Below are 20841 nucleotides of genomic sequence, written 5' to 3' on the forward strand. Positions count from 1 at the left end.
CTGCAAGGTACAAGAGGGGCGAGCAGAGAGTAGTCAGCTAACAGGCAACGAGTCATACACAGAGAGGGTAGCGCAGTACAGAATCAGCATTGAACAGAAGCGGGTCAGAACCATATAAACAAGCTATAACAACGAACAGGCACAGGCACACGGAGGTCACCACACTCGGCCAAAGGCAAAAGTATAACTGACAGGGATTGGAGCTTCCCAGGGGTTTAAGAAGCTCTCCCAGAACCAAAAGAGGCCACCATCATTAACCCCAGGTGTGCAGGTCAAAACCTGCACTGAGCTCCTGACATTAACCCCTGACGTGCAGCTCAAAAACCTGCACTGGGATCATGACAAAAAGCCTTAAAATGAATGTTTGTCATCAACTTTGCAAGAAAAAAGCAGAAAAACAACTGATTTTGTACTTCAGCAGTGTACCTGGAGTACAGTTACGCCAAAAAATTGGGACCTTTCGAAAAGTTGCAAACAATAAATTAGGCTATAGATATCCAAATCCTCACATAATAATAATAGTCTTTATTTTTATATAGCGCTAACATATTCAGCAGCGCTGTACAGTTTGCGCACATTATCATCACTGTCCCCGATGGGGCTCACAATCTAAATTCCCTATTAGTATGTCTTTAATGCGGCTAAAAAAGCGCAGATGACAATGCAAAAGGTGCAAGTTAAAAAAGTCAGTATCAGAAAAAAAGGGCAAAAAAAGTATCTCCACTTATAACTTTATCAGTTACATTTTACAAATGTAATAGACAACCACATATCACAGTATCGCACAATGTAACAGAAGCACACTTGGCTGCAAACACCTCCAAGTAAGAGAAAGATACTCACATGTCGTAGTCCTGTTGTAAACTCTTTCTAACTCTCTGAGTTTCTTTAATGATGTCTTCATAGGGTAGACAAACAGGCGTAATATGATCAAGTCAAGGTAATGTAACATTTCTTTTTCCTTTTTTTTAACAGTTGCCTGAGAATGTTAATCTAAATTACTGTATGGAATAGACGATTCTCCATTACTAAGCCATCAGCTTGATGCCACCGGACAATACAAAGGTGACATCAACCCCACAAATATGAAGCCCACTTGCCACCACTACAGGCCAAATGGGAAGATCTGGGCAAAGCACCAGAATTGGCGCATCTAATTGATGTGTCTTTTCTGGGTCGCTGGGGGCTGCTATTTTTTAGGCTGGGGGGTTAATAACCATGGCCCCTTACCAGCCTGAGAACACCAGCCCCAGATGTCTGCTTAGCTTGGTTTGTTGTCAAAAATGAGGGGGAACTTTACACCATTTTTTAAATTATTTATTTAACCCCTTCATGACAGTCAATACGTATATTTACTGACCTGAGATATAAGGGAATATCATCCCCATACAGGTGACAATCCAGCAGCTGTCGGCTGTATACTATATCTAACAACTTGCTGTATCACAAATGAACGGTGTTGGCACCATTCATATCTGTTTAACCCCTTAGTTGCTGCTGTCAAAAGTGACTACATCAAATAAATGGTTAATAGATTGTGGGGGCTTGCACTTTAATCTAATTGACACACTGAGATCATGATTGTGTGGTCCTGATGTTTGCCATGGCAAAATAGTGGCCTTAGAGTCTGCCGGCTACAGTGGCCAGTTCAGAAGTTAGTGACATTTAGGTGGTAAACAAACACTTTTTCATTACGGCTATACCACTTTGCATTAATTCCTGAAAATCACCTGAAGGGTTAATAAACTACCTGACAGCGGTTTTCAATATGTCAGGGGGTGCAGTTTTTAAAATGGTATCATGTTTGGGGTTTTCCAATATATTGCACCCCTAAAGTCACTTTAAACTTGAATAGGTCCCTCAAAAAAATAAATTTTGTAAATTTCCTTGAAAAAATGAAAAATTATTGCTACATTTTTAAACCTTCTAAAAGGCTAACAAAACAAATTAGCATTTTAAAAATGGTGCTGATGTAAAGCCGACATGTGGGAAATGTTATTTATTAATGTTTTTCTGTGGTGTGACTATCTGGATTAAAGGGATAATCATTCAAAGTTTGAAAATTGCAATTTTTTTTTACATTTTTGTCAAATTTCTGATATTTTTTATAAATAAACACAAAATATATCAATCTAAATTTACCACTATCATAAATTATAATGTGCCACGAAAGAACATTATCAAAATCACTGGGATTTGTTAAAGCATTCCAGAGTTATTACCACATAAAGTGACATTGGTCAAAGTTTAAAAAATTGGCCCGGTCACAAAGGGGTTAAATAATTTTTTTAAAAATGGCGTGGGGACCCCTTTATTCTTGATAACCAACCTTGCAGAAGCTGACAGCTGAGGGTTGCAGCCCCCATCTGTGAGTTTTGCTTGGCTGATAATCAAAAATACAGGAGAACCCACGTTGTTTCTTAAAATGATTTATTTAGAGCGCAGGCACGGCTGATGAGTACTGCGATCAGCCGCCTGTTCTCGCTGTTATTAGTGGCAGTAGGCTTAGGCTGAAAGGAGTAGAAGTCCCATCAGCCAACGTCATTGACCGGAGGTAACCTTTACAGTGAGGGAGATCATGCTTTGTGCTTTCTGATCTTTCTCTAGCCAATCATCTGGTAATGGATGAGGCACTTGTTCCTGAGTATATTTCCACGTACCTTCTCTTATGAGCAGCATCTTCACCTTGAATTTCCAGTACTGGTAGTTCTGGTTAGTGCGGCTTGGCACTGAGAACTTGACAGGTTTGCTGCTAGTGGACATCTTCTTTGTTGCTCTGTGCTCCTTTTGCTCTAGGCTTCTGTTGCTGTGTTACTGTAGGGAAGGTGGACTGACGGACGGACCTGTCTGCAGAAGGAAGGTAAAGGGTGAAGGGCATTGTAGATGGAAAACAGCTGGAGATAGGAAGGAGGGCTGTAGTATTGGATTTTGACCATTAGAGGGCAATGGAGAGCTGTGAGGTTAGGACTGAACAACAGCCATTGGCTAAGAAAACCGTTGAGTCATGTTGGGTGGGGTTACCAGAACAGAAGTGCATAAAAGAGGGAGAGAAGGTTCTGGAAAAGTCAGTCAGCGAAGGGAGCACAGGAAACAAGAAGCACAGCTGAGGAGAAAGGAAGTTCCTGAGAGGACTGACAGTTGTGCCAGTGACGGGGGGTGACCCTGACAGGATTAGCTGCAGACAGAGACAGCAGAGGCCACAGACGGAGAGCAAAGAGAGGCCACAGACAGACAGCCTGGGGTACCACTAAACCGAACGGACTCGGACTGGTGAAACGCTGTGGTGGTAGGCCTAGGGCAGCCACAGTGATAGAGCCGTGAGGGACGTCCATTTGTCAGCGAAAGAAAGTGAAGGTACCCAGGCCTGTGTTCGAAGTCAAGCAGCTACTGTGTGTAGCTGAGGGAATCGTCGAGCGGCTGCTGTGTGCGGCCTTGGAGAGTGACGAGCAGCTGCTGTGTGCGGCTGTGGAGATTGTCAAGTAGCTACTGCGTGTGGCTGAGGGGATTGTCGAGCAGCTGTTGTGTGCGGCTATAGGGATTGTTGAGTAGCTGCTGTGTAAGGCTACGGAAATTAACGTGCCGTTGCTGTGAGGTGCTGTGGGTCGTGGAAGGACGAGCAATAAAGAAGACCTGTTGAACACGATCCTTTCTCTGTCTCAAGTCTGTCTGCGGCAAGTAACGGACCACCCCCCGGTCAGTTGCCCTCACTCCTACCTTACCTACATTACTCTGGGGTCCTGTGTCACTTTGGACCCATAACCTGTTGGCAGCGGATTATTCAGGATATGCTCCAAGTGTGTGACAACAGAGCTTCTTTATTCAGGAACAAACAGGAACATTATGCTTAATAGATCAGGAATAAATTATGTGTGTGTCTCTATCTGTGCAGCATCTACAGCAGACTGCTTCTCTCATACACAGACACAGGAAAACAGTAAATACAGTCACATGCTCTCCCTGTGTGAGCCTCTGGAAGTTCTTTTTGTTCTAACTTTATGAACAGCATACAAATCCAGCAACTAAACACTCATAGACAGGAATGGAGTTGTTGCAACAAACATATTCCAACAGTATGATATCAGTATAACATGTGTAAGCAGCCCGAGCGCAATGTGCTTTTAACATCATCTTTTACATACTGTAATTTTCTAGATTACAAAACTAATAAAGCAATCTTATATACAGATATAGATAGATACAATATATAGATATTCTGCAGACATATAATTTCACAAGCCCCCAACATATAATAAACTTGCACCATTTAGTGCCTTACATGTGTCAGTAAAGGGTGTTTAGCTTTATTTAACCTACTAAATAAATCACTTACAAAAAAATTGTGGAGTACCCTCTATTTTTGATAACCAGCAACGGGGAAGCAGACAGCTGTGGGTTTATATTATCAGGCTGGGAAGATCCCTGGCTATTGGGCCCTTCCCAGCCTAAAAATGCAAGCCTGCTGCCACCCCAGAATTGATGCAATTCTGGCGCTTGGCCCAGCTCTTCCCAATTGTCATGATCGGGTGGCAATTGGGGTAATGGAAGTTGGGGTTGATGACACCTGTGATTTGTCAAAAATCACAGCTGCCATCAACCCCTGAGGTTAGTAATAGAGAGGTGTCTGTCTATCAAACACCCCCATTACAGATCCAGTATTTAAAACTAAAAATACACAGAAAAAAAGTTTATTTGAATAAACACTCCCCCACATATTCCATGGTTCACCAATTTATTTAAAAAAAAAGTCACGCATGTTCCCCGTAGCCAGGGAATACGCTGTAGTCGACCAAATTCGCCATAGTACACAAATGGATACCTGAAAGAAATAAAAAGCGAGAAAAATAAACAATACACTCTCCCTCATTCATCAACTTATTCCTAAAAACTCTGCCGTGCAGATCCAACATAGTCCAGGGTTCCTTGAGTTCGGTGCCGGCAACTGTGAATTCCAGGAACGATACTATTCCCATGAGACCCGGCAGCTCTAAACAGCGGTGACGTCAGTAACAACACCGCTCATCAGAGTCGCAGAATCTCATAGAGTGCAGTGTGACTCGATGAGTCTTATGAGCGATATATATTTACTAATATTACCTCTGGACTCGTAGTAGCCTGCAACTCTGATCAGCGGTGACGTCAGTATCCTGCGCCTGTGAATAGCAGTATCCTTCTTGTTATTTACAGTCGCCGGCACTAGATTCAAGGAATACTGGACTATGTCGGATCTGCGTGGCAAAGTTTTTGGAAAAAAATTGGTGAATAAGGGAGAGTGTATTCTTTATTTTTCTCGCTTTTTCTGTGTCAAGGGGTTAATGCAACAGAGAGGGGTCAGAAGATTGCAGTGTCTGGTGACACAAACCCCTGCACATATTAGTTCTGCTAAACCTTCCTTTCAGTAGTGCAGGTCTTCCTTGCTCTGTTATTGCAGGGGTTAATTGGGTGTCTCTATCACCTGAAACTCTCCATTCTGAATTGTCTTAGCTGTTCAGTGTTTGCCACTCCACTCAGGTATATATGCTCGCCACTTACACTGAGGATTTACTGGTGATAGTTTTCACCTTTCTAGTTTGATAGTGAAGGAGTAGTCTGAATTAGTAACAGTTGGTTGGTGTTGTTTCTGAAGATATCGGCATGGATTTGGTTATTGAATGTTTTTATCCTATTCCTCTTTCCCATTTAGTTTATCCCTCCCACTATTCCCTTGATTCCTACTGTTGTTTTGTGAGTGTGTTTTTGTAGTTTTCTTTTATCCCTATCTGTTCCCCCTGTCTGTCAGGTTAGTGTTAAACTATACACTTCTATACATCCCTGGGTCGGTGAGGGAGGAAACAAATCAGTGTGCATTTAGGAGCATAGCAAGGTACGAGGCCCCAGTATCTTCACCTTCAGAGGTAATATGGGGTACAGGGATTGCCTAGGGTTCTCCTAGCTTGAGTGACAGGGAAGGAGCCCATTGCCTGGGAAATTTCACTACAGAATTGTCTTTCAGGTATACATTTATGGACTACAGCGGTTTTGCTGGACTATGGCAATTTTGGCAGACTATGGCGAATTCAGTGAACTACGGCGGACATGCATGTCTTTTTTTTTAAATAAATTGGTGAACCAGGAAATGTGTGTGCAAGTGTTTATTCAAATAATCTTTTTTTTTCTATATGTGTGTCTTCTTATTTTTTAAAACTGGGTTAGTAATGGGGGTGTGTGATAGACACCTTTCCATTACTAACCCCAGGGGTTGATGGCAGCTGTAGTTTTTGACAAACTACCAATTGCCGATTGCCACCATACCAGGACAATCGGGAAGAGCCGTGTCAAGCACCAATTCTGGGATGGCTGAAGGCTGGGGACGGCCCAATAACCTGATAATATAAGCACGCAGCTGTCTGCTTCACCTTGGCTGGTTGCCAAAAATAGGGGTGACACTATGTAATTTTTTTAAATGATTTATTTATTTAATAGGTTAAATAAGGTTAAACACCCTTTAGTGCCACATGAAAGGCACTAAAGGGCGCTAGAATATTATATGTAGGGGGCTTTTGACATTAAATATTTACAGGACATCTATACTATCTATTCTATATACTGTAGCTATTCTCTCTCTATTCTGAGAAACTAGGTATGAGCTGAAAAAGTAAATTAATGTGTAAGCAAAATGTAAATGCATATAATCACATGACCTTTACACAGAGAAAACAAAAAACAAATATCCTAAAATAAAAAACTAAAACATAAATTGCAAAAATTGCACGAAGGTAGTAATAATAATAAGGGTATTTAGTAAGCATAATTTTGATCAAAAGAATGTACAAGCCATCCCACCACGTCAAGGCAACCCTTGTGGGACAGTCCTAACTCTTGTATTTAAACCCTTTCCACTTGTCAAGTGACCTAAATGTGAACATGGACAGAGGGACTAAACCACCAGTAAAGCATAGGCCAGACAGGATGGATTTTCCAACTCAGAAACAGGGCGGTCACTCCCTTATATGCACAGAATGCACATTGAACTAAATGAGAAACTAGGTCTGAGCTGAAAAAGTAAATTAATGTGTATGCAAAATGTAAATGCATATAAACACAAGACCATTACTGTACACAGAGATAACCAAAAACAAAAAAACAAATATCCTAAAATAAAAAAGTAAAAAATAAATTGCAAAAATTGCATGAAGGTAGTATTTAGTAAACATAATTTTGATCAAAAGAATGTACAAGCCATCCCGCCACTTCATGGCAACCCTTGTTTGACAGTCCTAACTCTTGTATTTAAAACCTTTCCACTTGTCAAGTGACCTAAATATGAACAAGGACAGAGGGACTGAACCACCAGTAAAGCATAGGCCAGACAGGATGGATTTTCCAACTCAGAAACAGGGCTGTCACACCCTTATATGCACAGAATCCATATGTGTCTCTCCCTTCGATGTGGGCTCTCGCGTTGATCTCACATCTTTCCTGGCACATGTCAGTTGTTTTGAACAGCTGACATGTCCCCCTAACAGCCGTGGGTGGAATCGCAATCCACCCGCGGTTGTTAATCTGTTAAATGTTACTGTCAATCTCTGACAGTGGCATTTATTGTGATTGTGTTGGAAGCGTGTCACTAATCCAGCCCCATCGGCACCCGTGTCACAAGACAGCCGGTTGCTGATGGTTTGGCATGACAACCTGGGGTCTGCAGTAGAGCCCTGTGGTTGTCATTGCCAGATTGCTATGAGTGCTACCCAGCAGTCGGCACTCATAGCAAGTGAGCATTTCTGCTTCACACAGGCGATCTGATTATCGCCTATGTGCAGGACTACCATCAGGGTATTACTCTCCTTACACCCTGATGCCCGGTGTCAGAGATTTCATTAACTGGAATGGTGTGTGGAGGGAGCAGGAGGAGGAGCGTCATTGTTACAGACAGCTGAGCGAGGCAGCAAGTGCTGAGCCACAGGAGGGCGGGACTCCAGCATCCAATCTCTGCTAAGCCCTGCAGTGTTCTCCCCAGTCAGTCATCACAGAGGAGCAGGAGCAGCGTCGTCCCCACCTGAGCCTGTGCTGATGGGTGGTGTCCTGACAGGCTCCAGTCCACACATGCAGCATAATGAGAACAATGGGGATATGGGAAAATATGTGTAAGTGGGTTAAGAGCTGGCTCAGGGATGGGTGGTTATTAATGGAGCACACTCGGACTGGGTCACGGTTAGCAGTGGGGTACCACAGGGGTCAGTATTGAGCCCGCTTCTTTTTAACATATTTATTAATGACCTTGTAGGGGGCATACAGAGTAGAATTTCAATATTTGCAGATGACACTAAACTCTGTAGGGTAATCAATACAGAGGAGGACAATTTTATATTACAGGAGGATTTATGTAAACTAGAAGCTTGGGATGATAAATGGCAAATGAGCTTTCTGGTCTCAGGTGTATAAGAAAGACATAGCTGAACAAGAGCGGGTGCAGAGAAGAGCGACCAAGGTTATTTGGGAACTTGGGGGTCTGCAATACCAAGACAGGTTATTACACTTGGGGTTATTTAGTTTGGAAAAACGAAGGCTTAGGGGTGATCTTATTATAATGTATACAGTAAATATATGCTGGGACAGTACAAAGACCTTTCTAATGATCTTTTTACTCATAGACCTGAGACAGGGACAAGGGGGCATCCTCTACGTCTGGAGGAAAGAAGGTTTAAGCATAATCACAGACGCAAATTCTTTACTGTAAGAGAGTGAGACTATGGAACTCTCTGCCATATGATGTTGTAATGAGTGATTCCCTACTAAAATTTAAGAGGGGACTGGATGCCTTTCTTGAAAAGTATAAGGCTACATGATATATACTGTACACTAGTTTCCTTGATATTGCGTTGATCAAAGGAACTAGTCTGATTGCCGTATGTGGAGTCGGGAAGGAATTTTTTTCCCCAATGTGAAGCTTACTGTTTGCCACGTTTTTTTTGCCTTCCTCTGGATCAACATGTTAGATCATGGGTCGTCAAACTACGGCCCGCGGGCCACATGCGGCCCACGAAGGACTTTTATCCGGCCCCTGGCCAGGCCGACATTAAACTGCACTGATTACAGGGTCGACGGGCCCTGTAATCACGGGCGGGACGAGGCGCTGAGGAAAGGCGTTGCGCAGCCCTAAGTATGCAGCAGAGACCACACAGGCGACGTGATTATCATCACGCCGCCTGCGCGGCGTGATGACGTCACACCGCCTGTGCCTGTGCTGGAAGAAGACGGAGATGAGCGGGCTCCTCTTCAGAGCAGCAGGGGACATAGGTGAGTACTGTTTTTTTCTTTTTAACTCCGGGTCCTATTGTTGACCTGTGTTGCATAATGGGGACCTGTGCTGCCTTTTGGGGACCTGTGCTACCTTTTGGGGACATGTTCCTGCCTATTTGCGACCTGTGCTACCTACTGGGGACCTGTGCTACCTTTTGGGGACCTGTTACAGTACGTATTGGGGACATGTTCCTGCCTATTTGGGACCTGTGCTGCCTACTGGGGACCTGTGCTACGTATTGGGGACATGTTCCTGCCTATTTGGGACCTGTGCTGCCTACTGGGGACCTGTGCTACGTATTGGGGACATGTTCCTGCCTATTTGGGACCTGTGCTGCCTACTGGGACCTGTGCTGCCTACTGGGGACCTGTGCTATGTATTGAGGACATGTTCCTGCCTATTTGGGACCTGTGCTACCTACTGGGGACATTTACCTGCCTATTGTGGACCTGTGCTACCTTTTGGGGACCTGTGCTACCTTTTGGGGACCTGTGCTAGCTGTTGGGGATATTTACCTGCCTATTAGGGACCTGTGCTACCTATTGGGGACCTGTACTTGCCTATTGGGGACCTGTGCTGCCTATTGGGGACCTGCGTCTGCCTATTCGGGACCTGTGCTGCCTATTGGCGACCTGTGCTACCTTTTGGGGACCTGTGCTACGTATTGGGGACATGTTCCTGCCTATTTGGGACCTGTGCTACCTACTAGGGACATTTAGCTGCCTATTGGGGACCTGTGCTACCTTTTGGGGACCTGTGCTACCTGTTGGGGACATTTACCTGCCTATTAGGGACCTGTACTACCTATTGGGGACCTGTACCTGCCTATTGGGGACCTGTATCTGCCTATTGGGGACCTGTGCTGCCTATTGGCGACCTGTGCTGCCTTTTGGGGACCTGTGCTACATATTGAGCACATTTTCCTGCCTATGGGGGACCTGTGCTGCCTATTGGGGACCTGTGCTGCCTATTGGGGACCTGTGCTGCCTATTGGGGACATTTACCTGCCTATTGGGGACCTGTACCTGGCTATTGGGGACCTGTGCTGCCTATTGGGGACCTGTACCTGCCTATTGGGGACCTGTACCTGCCTATTGGCGACCTGTACCTGCCTATTGGCGACCTGTGCTGCCTATTGGGGACCTGTGCTACATATTGAGCACATTTTCCTGTCTATTGGGGACCTGTGCTGCCTATTGGGGACCTGTGCTGCCTATTAGGGACCTGTGTTGCCTATTGGGGACCTGTACCTGCCTATTGGGGACTGCGCTGCCTATTGGGGACTGTGCTGCCTATTGGGGAACTGTGCTACATATTGAGGAACTGTGCTACATATTGAGCACATTTTCCTGCCTATTGGGGACCTGTGCTGCCTATTGGGGACATTTACCTGCCTATTGGGGACCTGTGCTGCTTATTGGGGATTCTTGCACCACACTAGTCTGAGCCTGTGGTAAAAGTGGAGTTCCACCTATATGGGCACTGGTGAGGCTGCATCGATGGGCACTGATCAGGCTGCATCGATGGGCACTGATCAGGCTGCATCAATGGGCACTGATCAGGCTGCATCGATGGGCACTGATCAGGCTGCATCGATGGGCACTGATCAGGCTGCATCGATGGGCACTGATCAGGCTGCATCGATGGGCACTGATCAGGCTGCATCGATGGGCACTGATCAGGCTGCATCGATGGGCACTGATCAGGCTGCATCGATGGGCGCTGATCAGGCTGCATCGCTGGGCGCTGATCAGGCCGCATTGATGGGCTCTGATCAGGCCGCATTGATGGGCACTGATCAGGCCGCATTGATGGGCACTGATCAGGCCGCATTGATGGGCACTGATCAGGCCGCATTGATGGGCACTGATCAGGCAGCATTGATGGGCACTGATCAGGCAGCATTGATGGGCACTGATCAGGCCGCATTGATGGGCAGTGCAGTCTGTATGTCTCTGTGTGGGAAATTTTATTGCTGGTATATTGTTTTTGTAGTGCTGTATATATGTTGGTATTTTACTAATAGCAATTTTGAATCCCTAGGAAACAATGATATCAAGAAAGAGAAAAAATAGAGTCGAAGTTTAGGATATTCGAAGAACCCCCCAAAAAATCGGTAAGTTTGATTATTTAACTACTTCTTCATTTTTAATATTGTATTTGTTCCTATTTTGTTTTATTATTTCTAAATAAGATATGTGCAGTGTGCATATGAATTTGGTCCTAATTTTTTTTAAACTATATTCTGGCCCTCCAGTGGTCCGAGGGACCGTGATCTGGCCCCCTGTTTAAAAAGTCTGAGGACCCCTGTGTTAGATCATGTAGGTTAGGATATGGGTTGAACTAGATTGACTTAAAGTCTTCCTTCAACCTTAATAACTATGTTAGGCTAGCTTCACACTAGCGTATGGAGGAGCTGCGGTGGGATGCATGCTTCCTCCGTGAAGCTCCGCCCACTGACGTGCCTCCTCTGTTCAGCTCCGTCTATGTCGGCATGCGGCCTGCGTACCTTATCTCTGGCATTGCGGTCGCTGCATCGTCAATGTATAATGTCACTGGTGATCACTGTATTACCTGTACACTATATACAGAGCTCCTGTGTATAATGCTACTGATGATCACTGTATTACCTGTACACCAGGGGTCCTCAAACTTTTTAAACAGGGGGCCAGATCACGGTCCCTCGGACCACTGGAGGGCCGGAATATAGTTTTAAAAAAATGAGGACCAAATTCATATTCACACTGCACATATCTTATTTAGAAATAATAAAACAAAATAGGAACAAATACAATATTAAAAATGAAGAAGTAGTTAAATCATCAAACTTACCGATATTTTTGTGGTTCTTCGAATATCCTACACTTCGAGTCTATTTTTTCTCTTTCTTGAGATCATTGTTTCCTAGGGATTCAAAATTGCTATTAGTAAAATACCAACATATATACAGCGCTACAAAAACAATATACCAGCAATAAAATTTCCCACACAGAGACATACAGACTGCACTGCCCATCAATGCGGCCTGATCAGTGCCCATCAATGCGGCCTGATCAGTGCCCATCAATGCTGCCTGATCAGTGCCCATCAATGCGGCCTGATTAGCGCCCAGCAATGCAGCCTGATCAGCGCCCAGCAATGCAGCCTGATCAGTGCCCAGCAATGCAGCCTGATCAGTGCCCATCGATGCAGCCTGATCAGTGCACATCAATGCTGCCTGATCAGTGCCCATCGATGCAGCCTGATCAGTGCACATCAATGCAGCCTCACCAGTGCCCATATTGGTGGAAATCCACTTTTACCACAGGCTCAGACTAGTGTGGTGCAAGAATCCCCAATAGGCAGCATTGGTCCCTAAAAGGCAGGTAAATGTCCCCAATAAGCAGCACAGTTCCCCAAAAGGCAGCACAGTTCCCCAAAAGGCAGCACAGTTCCCCAATAGGCAGCACAGTCCCAAATAGGCAGCACAGTCCCAAATAGGCAGCACAGTACCAAATAGGCAGCACAGTCCCCAATAGGCAGGTACAGGTCCCCAATAGGTAGCACAGATCCCCAATAGGCAGCACAGGTCCCTAATAGGCAGGTAAATGTCCCCAATAGGTAGCACAGGTCCCCAATAGGCAGCACAGTTCCCCAATAGGCAGCACAGTTCCCCAATAGGCAGCACAGGTCCCTGATAAGATAAGATAAGATAATCCTTTAATCGTCCCACCATGGGGAAATTCAGAATAGACAGGAAAATGTGCTCAATATGTAGCACAGGTCCCCAAAAGGCAGCACAGGTCCCCAATAGGCAGCACAGGTCGCCAATAGGCAGCACAGGTCCCCAATAAACAGCACAGGTCCCCAATAGGCAGGTACAGGTCCCCAATAGGCAGCACAGGTCCCCAATAAGCAGGTACAGGTCCCTAATAGGCAGGTAAATGTCCCCAATAGGCAGCACAGTTCCCCATTTGGCAGCACAGTTCCACAATAGGCAGCACAAGTCCCCAATAGGCACCACAGGTCCCTAATAGGCAGGAAAATGTGCTCAATATGTAGCACAGGTCCCCAATAGGCAGCACAGTTCCCCAATAGGCAGCACAGGTCGCCAATAGGCAGCACAGGTCCCCAATAGGCAGGTACAGGTCCCCAATAGGTAGTACAGGTCCCTAATAGGCAGGTAAATGTCCCCAACAGGTAGCACAGGTCCCCAAAAGGTAGCACAGGTCCCCAATAGGCAGGTAAATGTCCCCAGTAGGTAGCAAAGGTCCCAAATAGGCAGGAACATGTCCCCAATATGTAGCACAGGTCCCCAAAAGGTAGCACAGGTCGCCAATAGGCAGCACAGATCCCAAATAGGCAGATACAGGTCCCCAATAGGCAGCACAGGTCCCCAATAGGCAGGTACAGGTCCCCAATAGGTAGCACAGGTCCCTAATAGGCAGGTAAATATCCCCAACAGGTAGCACAGGTCGCCAAAAGGTAGCACAGGTCCCCAATAGGCAGGTAAATGTCCTCAGTAGGTAGCACAGGTCCCAAATAGGCAGGAACATGTCCCCAGTAGGCAGCACAGGTCCCCAGTAGGCAGCACAGGTCCCAGTAGGCAGCACAGGTCCCAAATAGACAGGAACATGTCCCCAATACGTAGCACAGGTCCCCAGTAGGCAGCACAGGTCCCAAATAGGCAGGAACATGTCCCCAATACGTAGCACAGGTCCTCAGTAGGCAGCACAGGTCCCAAATAGGCAGGAACATGTCCCCAATACGTACTGTAACAGGTCCCCAAAAGGTAGCACAGGTCCCCAGTAGGTAGCACAGGTCGCAAATAGGCAGGAACATGTCCCCAAAAGGTAGCACAGGTCCCCAAAAGGTAGCACAGGTCCCCAAAAGGCAGCACAGGTCCCCATTATGCAGCACAGGTCCCCAATAGGACCCGGAGTTAAAAATAAAAAAAAAACAGTACTCACCTATGTCTCCTGCTTCTCTGAAGAGGCGCCCGCTCATCTCTGTCTTCTTCCAGCACAGGCACAGGCGGTGTGACGTCTTCAGGCCGCGCAGGCGGCGTGATGATAATCACGTCGCCTGTATGATCTCTGCTGCATACTGAGGGCTGCGCAACGCCTTTCCTCGGCGCCTCGTCCCGCCCGCGATTACAGGGCCCGTCGGCCCTGTAATAAGTGCAGTTTAATGTCGGCCTGGCCAGGGGCCGGATAAAAGTCCTTCGTGGGCCGCATGTGGCCCGCGGGCCATAGTTTGAGGACCCATGCTACACTATACCCTATATACAGAGTTCCTGTGTATAATGTCACTGGTGATCCCTGTATTACCTGTACACTGACACTATATATAGAGCTCTGGTGTATAATGTCACTGGTGATCCATGTATTACCTGTACACTAACACAATATACTCAATACTATGTACAGAGCTCCTGTGTATAATGTGTGTGACGGACTCAGCTTCTGCTGAGCCCATTTTCCTTTTTAGAGTGGACCCTCTGGGCCGTGGCACCCACCCACCTAGGGCGAGCTGACCTAGTGAGAACCCACCCCCTGTACAGGGAGTGTCAGGGGCAAGACCAAGGGGGTGAGCCACCACGGCAGCTGGACCAGACGGCCGGCTCAAGGAGACACCATTGAGTGTCTGACAACAGGACGGACAGGATACCAAGCAAAGCGAAGTCACACAGTTTCTTCTTCAAATGTGGATTCACACTTTATTCAGGTGCAAGGCATAACAGGGAATTAGGTGCAGGGCACAAACAGTGAAACATGGCAGGATGCGTGCAAGGGCACGCCAAATGTTCCAGGCATAACACGTGCATGAAAACATACCAGGGTCCAGGACAGGATACGTGATAGGGATCATACAAGAGTTCCTAGAAGGGATGCATGCTAGGACACGCCAGGATCCAAGACAGGGTGCGATGGCATCGGACTCCGGACTACTGGCAACGACCGACAGGGTCCAGGTATCAGGCTGCAGACATCAGCTCCGGACATCAGGCCGCAGTCATCTGGTCCGGACCTCTGGCAACGGTCGGCAGGTTTCGGGAATCCGGCAGGCAAGCCAAGGTTCAAGGCAGGGTGCGTGCTTGGGGCCATGCCAGGGTTCAAGGCAGGGTGCGTGCTTGGAGCCACGCCAGGGTTCAAGGCAGGGTGCATGCTTGGAGCCACGCCAGGGTTCAAGGCAGGGTGCGTGCTTGGAGCCACGCCAGGGATCAAGGCAGGGTGCATGCTTGGAGACACGCCAGGGTTCAAGGCAGGGTGCGTGCTTGGAGACACGCCAAAGCACAAGGTAAGACGGAGTGCATGTGTAGAGACACACCAAGGCACAAGATACTAGACAGAGTCCTGCGCGTGCAAAGGGGCACGCCAGGGTCAGGCGAGGCAGAGTCCTGCGCATGCAGAGAGGCACGTCAGGGTCAGGGTTCCAGGACAGGGTTAGGGCCTGTGCGTGCAAGAGGGCACGACAGGGGACATGGCAAAGCCTGCGCGTACTTTTACAGAAGCACAGGGAGGTATGCCATGGGCAGACGAGGGCCTGCACGTGCTTTAGAGAGCACGCAGAGGACAGTGCGGAAACAGCGTGAAGTGCAAGGGAGCACAGAGGGCACGGCTGGGGCACTGGCTAGCTGATCGGGCTGCGGCATTGACAGTCGGGCAAGACTCCAGCGAACCCGGCTGAGGCATAGCAGGCGACACAGCTGTCACTGACCGACGAGCACGGCTGAGGCACAAGCAGGCGGGCACGGCTAGGGCGGGCACGGCTGAGGCACAAACAGGAGGCTAGGAAGGCCAGGTGCATGCAAAGAGCATACGAAGAAACAGAGCAAGGGAAGACAAGACGAGAAACAAGACAGAGCTTAGGCAGTATACGGAACCAGGGACGGAAGCATAGGCAGAAACACGGAATCAGGTCAGAGCAAGAACAGAGCTAGCAGCGGAGCGTAGGCCGAAGCCCAGAGCCGGGCCAAGGCAGAGCCTTGGGACTAGACATGGAAAAGAGCACAAAAGGAAAGAAAGGAGGGATGGTGCGTGTGCCAGGGAGCACTACAGAGCACCATAGGAGAGAGCGAGGCAGAGCAAGCAAAGACTGAGACCATAGGGAGGAACAAGGCAGAGCAAGGCAAGGTACGAAATAAGGCATAGCGAAAACAGGCAAGGCAGAGAATAACAGAAGGACTACAAGTCCAAGCAGGACAAGGACGAACATGGCACAACGGACAAACATAAGACAAGGCACGGGACAAGAGACGGAGTACGAGCACGGAGCGTGTGCAGAGACGCACGACAGAGCAGAGTGCAAGGGCACAGAATAGAGGGAGCGCCCCACAGACCAAGCAGCCATGCAGGGTCACCACACAATACTCAGGCCCTGAGCATAGGAAGGGGCGGTCTAATATAGGGCATAGCACCTCCTCTTCCAGGTCAGGACCAGGGGAGAACTTCCTAGTTCAGATGCTCCAGGATCACAGAGCGCAGTCACATGATCAGGGTTTCAGACGTGATGAGATGATCACAGAACCAGACAGTGCAGGATCTTAGGAAACATCACATGATCAAGGTTTCAGACATGACGAGATGATTGCAGAACCAGACAGTGCAGGATCCTAGGAAAGACATATGATCAGGGATTCTAGACATGACATGAAGATCACAGAAGGCAAAGCAGAAACGCAGGCATCTTGCAGCTCAGCAGACATGAGGTGAGTGTGCACACTGCTCTAGGGAACAAGCAGAATAGCAGACATGAGATGCGCGTGCACACCGCTCCAGGGTCATGAGGTAAAACAGACTTGGCGGACATAACAGACATGGCGAGCATGACAGTGTGTCACGCTCGTGCCATGGCTGATTGGCGCGAGCTGGGGGGTTGTGGCCCCACTGTGCCACAAACCAGACTACCCTGGAAGGGGCGTGACTATGACAGCTACCTTGGTCTTCACTGGAGCCTCTGATGGTGAGGTCAGGCTTGTGCGGCAGGTAGCTGCCGGGTGCCACTCCAGGGTAATGTCTGGCTGTGGCTGCTGATCCCACTCGGGAACAGGACACCTGGACTGGTGCGAGTGACAAGCAGGCTGAGACACAGGGCAAGCAGGCACGGCTTGAGACACAGGGCAAGCAAGCATGGCTTGAGACACAGGGCAGGCAGGCACAGCTTGAGACACAGGGCAGGTGGGCACGGCTTGAGACACAGGGCAGGTGGGCACGGCTTGAGACACAGGGCAGGCGGGCACGGCTTGAGACACAGGGCAGGTGGGCACGGCTTGAGACACAGGACAGGCGGGCACGGCGTGAGAAGGAACAGGAAGGGGTCTGTTCACACAGCTGGTGCAGGTATCGGTATAAACAGGAAGGAGTGGAATATGAAGGAACAGGTTTTGGACCTGTTCACACAGGAGGTGTAGGTATGGATACAGGCAGGAGTGCGGAGTAGGCGGAGCCACAGGAGTGCGGAGTAGGCAGAGCTGCAGGAGTACGGAGTAAAGCTGAACCACAAGGTCTGCGGAGAGAAGCTGCAGCAAGAGGTTCTGCAGTGGTAGCAGGAGCGGAGCAAAAGCTGAACCACAAGGTCTGTGGAGAGAAGCTGCAGCAAGAGGTTCTGCAGCAGCAGAGTAAGCTGAGCTGCAAGGGTGCAGAGCAGTCAGAGCTGCAGGGGTGCAGAGGCACAGACACCTGCAGAGGCGCAGACAGAGCTGCAAGGGTGCAGAGGCACAGACAGAGCTGCAAGGGTGCAGAGGCTCAGACAGAGCTGCAAGGGTGCAGAGGCTCAGACAGAGCTGCAAGGGTGCAGAGGCTCAGACAGGGAGGACACAAGGAAAGGCACAGCAGGGAAGGAAGCCACAGACAAGTAGATAGTACAAGACAAGGTACAGGGACAAAGACTCAAGGACCAGGATATACTGCCTCCTGGCATGCGGAAGGACAAGTAAACACAAAGCCAAGACCAAGACACAGAGACCAGGATATGCAGCCTCCTGGAGGGCAGACAAAAAATACAAAGCAAGGCTAGGAGTATTCCTCCAGAGAAGGAGATACACAGATCAGGGCATGGCTTCATCATCAGCAAAACACTAACTGAGTCTTAGACATTGCACAGGCAAGGGTTAGTGGGTGTGGTGACCCTATATAGTAAAGGGCTCCAGGTGATTGGTCAGGGACAGCTCAGACCGGTGCACCCTGACTGCATAAGAAGCAGGGAGTTCAGGTGCCGCCCCCCTATGCACAGTCAGGAAAGATGAAGAGAGAATGCAGGAAAACAAGAGGCATAGCGCATGGTGCTGGCAGCAGACAGAAATCACCGCATGACCTGGAGCAGTGAGTAAGTTGGTGTGCGGGGAAGGGAGGCCATGCAATGATGCCAGCAGGGTTGTTACAGTACCCCCCTTTATGGCCCCTCTTCCTCAAGCCTGCCAGAATGACTTGCAGAAGAAGGAGTACGGGACCACACACAGTCCAGGCCGACAGGGCATCCTTCTGGTGAGGTGAAGTAGGCGTGTCATCCGGAATTACGGAGTGCCAAGACTCTTGGTGCCCGACAGAGACAGCTTCTAGCACAGAGGGTACAAGGACTTCTTCCTCCTGTTTGGCAGAAAGCAGGGATCTGGAAGCTTCAGACTTGATCCCTACATCAACCGGCCAGCTGGAAACTGAAGACACCTTCACTGAGTCCATTTTTAGCCAGTTAGTCCAAGAAAATTGGACCTCTTCCTCCAGATGGGCAAAAAACGGAGATACGTAGGCCACTGTTCTCACCTCTTCATCCACCTGCCATATGGAAGTTGGAGGCATACATACAGGGAGCCACTTCTGCCTGTTACCCGGAAAAGACTGGGACACTTCTTTCAAGTTGGCGAACGAGTACTGCTTAATCATGGGACCTTTACCCACTGGCCATAGAGGAGCCGAGGGCATCCACTCAGGATCCATCTTCAGCCCACTATCCTGGGGAAGACAATCAAGTTACAGGGATGTTCCTGGGGACTGGTCACTGGTATGGTCACCGGAGTTGTGCAGAGAGGGCGCCACTGCTTTCTTTTCTTCAGTGACGTCAGAACACCATGACTTAATAGCCAGCAGATCAGGTGGAGAAGGTGACGATACAGAAGACTGGCCTTGCAGTAGTGGAACTAGAAACCTCTGTTGGCTAGGCAGTTCCAAACGCAGCACCACGCTGGGTCTTTGGACCGGAAGGGGCAGTAGAGTACCCAGCTCCGAGCGACCGGTGGGCAAACTGGTCAGCAGGTGGAAAACAAATGTCTTAGTGTATAACGCTCCGATTAGGAGTTGTAGTTGACCCCTCAATACTGGACTGTTCATAAGTAGGGCTCGGCCATCACCAAACACCCTCAATGGATTATGGAGCTGTGGAGCAAGAACCACACACAGACTCCGTCTGGCTTGCAGCTTACATACATCTGCAGGGCCGAAACTCCCACAAGGCACTGGAACAGTCACAGACTTTAGTGGAGAGGAGGTACTCTCACCAAGGGCAGTCTCTCCTACTGGCCCAAGGTTCTGGAGCTTTGGCTTCACAGGGCAGAGACCGTCAGGATGATCCTTCTCAGGACTGGCCTCTGGCGACAACCTAGCCAGCCCCTTTTTCTTAGACCTCTTGGATCTTGCATGGGGGCTGCTTTGGCAGGCTGAGGATCAAATGGGTCATGGATGGTCACAGACGGAGGAGATGAATTGGCCACAGGTTTCTTTCGTCCAGTCCGTTCCTGGAAGCTTGGGGGGGGGAAACTCTTCAGGAGACACTGTATTTGGCTTGTCGAAGGCTTTGCAGAGGGTCACCAGGAAGGCCGATAAGCTCAAGGTGATGGGATCCCCCACTTCCCAGAGGGGGTTAAGCCACGTAGGAAATTAGTAATCCTACCTTTACCCAATCGCTGGCGAAGTAGGGAGCATGCCATTGAAAGTAGCATAGGCACTGCTCCATAAAGGCACGACACTGCTTAGGGTCCCAATCATATCGTGGCGGGTCCGAGGGAGGTTCAACTTTAGGTATGCCAGTCTCTACAGTAGTTGAGCAAACAGTCTATTGGAGACCACAATGGTGGGTGGAGCAGTGAAGGATTGGGCTTCAGACCGGGTAAATTTATTTGGTTGCCCATACTGGCAAAAAAGTTCTTGCTCCGAGAGCGAAAGGACATGGGACTCAGCAGGGACCATGGCCTGTGCAAACTGACACGCTCATGCCTTGGCTGATTGGTGCGAGCCGGGGGTTGTGGCCCCACTGTGCCACAAACCAGACTACCCTGGAAGGGGCGTGACTACGACAGCTACCTTGGTCTTCACTGGAGCCTCTGATGGTGAGGTCAGGCTTGTGCGGCAGGTAGCTGCCAGGTGCAACTCCAGGGTGGTGTCTGGCTGTGGCTGCTGATCCCACTCGGGAAGAGGACACCTGGACAGGTGCAAGTGACAAGCAGGCTGAGACACAGGGCAAGCAGGCACGGCTTGAGACACAGGGCAGGCGGGCACAGCTTGAGTCACAGGGCAGGCGGGCATGGCTTGAGACACAGGGCAGGCGGGCACGGCTTGAGACAAAGGACAGGTGGGCACAGCTTGAGACACAGG

General features: G+C 48.7%; 1 protein-coding gene across 1 annotated transcript in view; it reads right to left on the reverse strand.

Annotated features, from left to right (window-relative positions):
* Positions 1-20841, reverse strand: part of FAM227B (family with sequence similarity 227 member B) — a 1066637-nt gene that overhangs the window by 102913 nt on the left and 942883 nt on the right. Inside the window, 1 exon segment of the mRNA XM_073568466.1 lies at positions 844-921. Within this exon segment, the coding sequence (XP_073424567.1) occupies positions 844-921 (78 nt within the window).

The sequence above is a fragment of the Dendrobates tinctorius genome, unplaced genomic scaffold (genome assembly GCF_039654945.1).
Source record: "Dendrobates tinctorius isolate UK_male_01 unplaced genomic scaffold, ASM3965494v1 ptg000022l, whole genome shotgun sequence".
Lineage (NCBI taxonomy): Eukaryota > Metazoa > Chordata > Amphibia > Anura > Dendrobatidae > Dendrobates > Dendrobates tinctorius.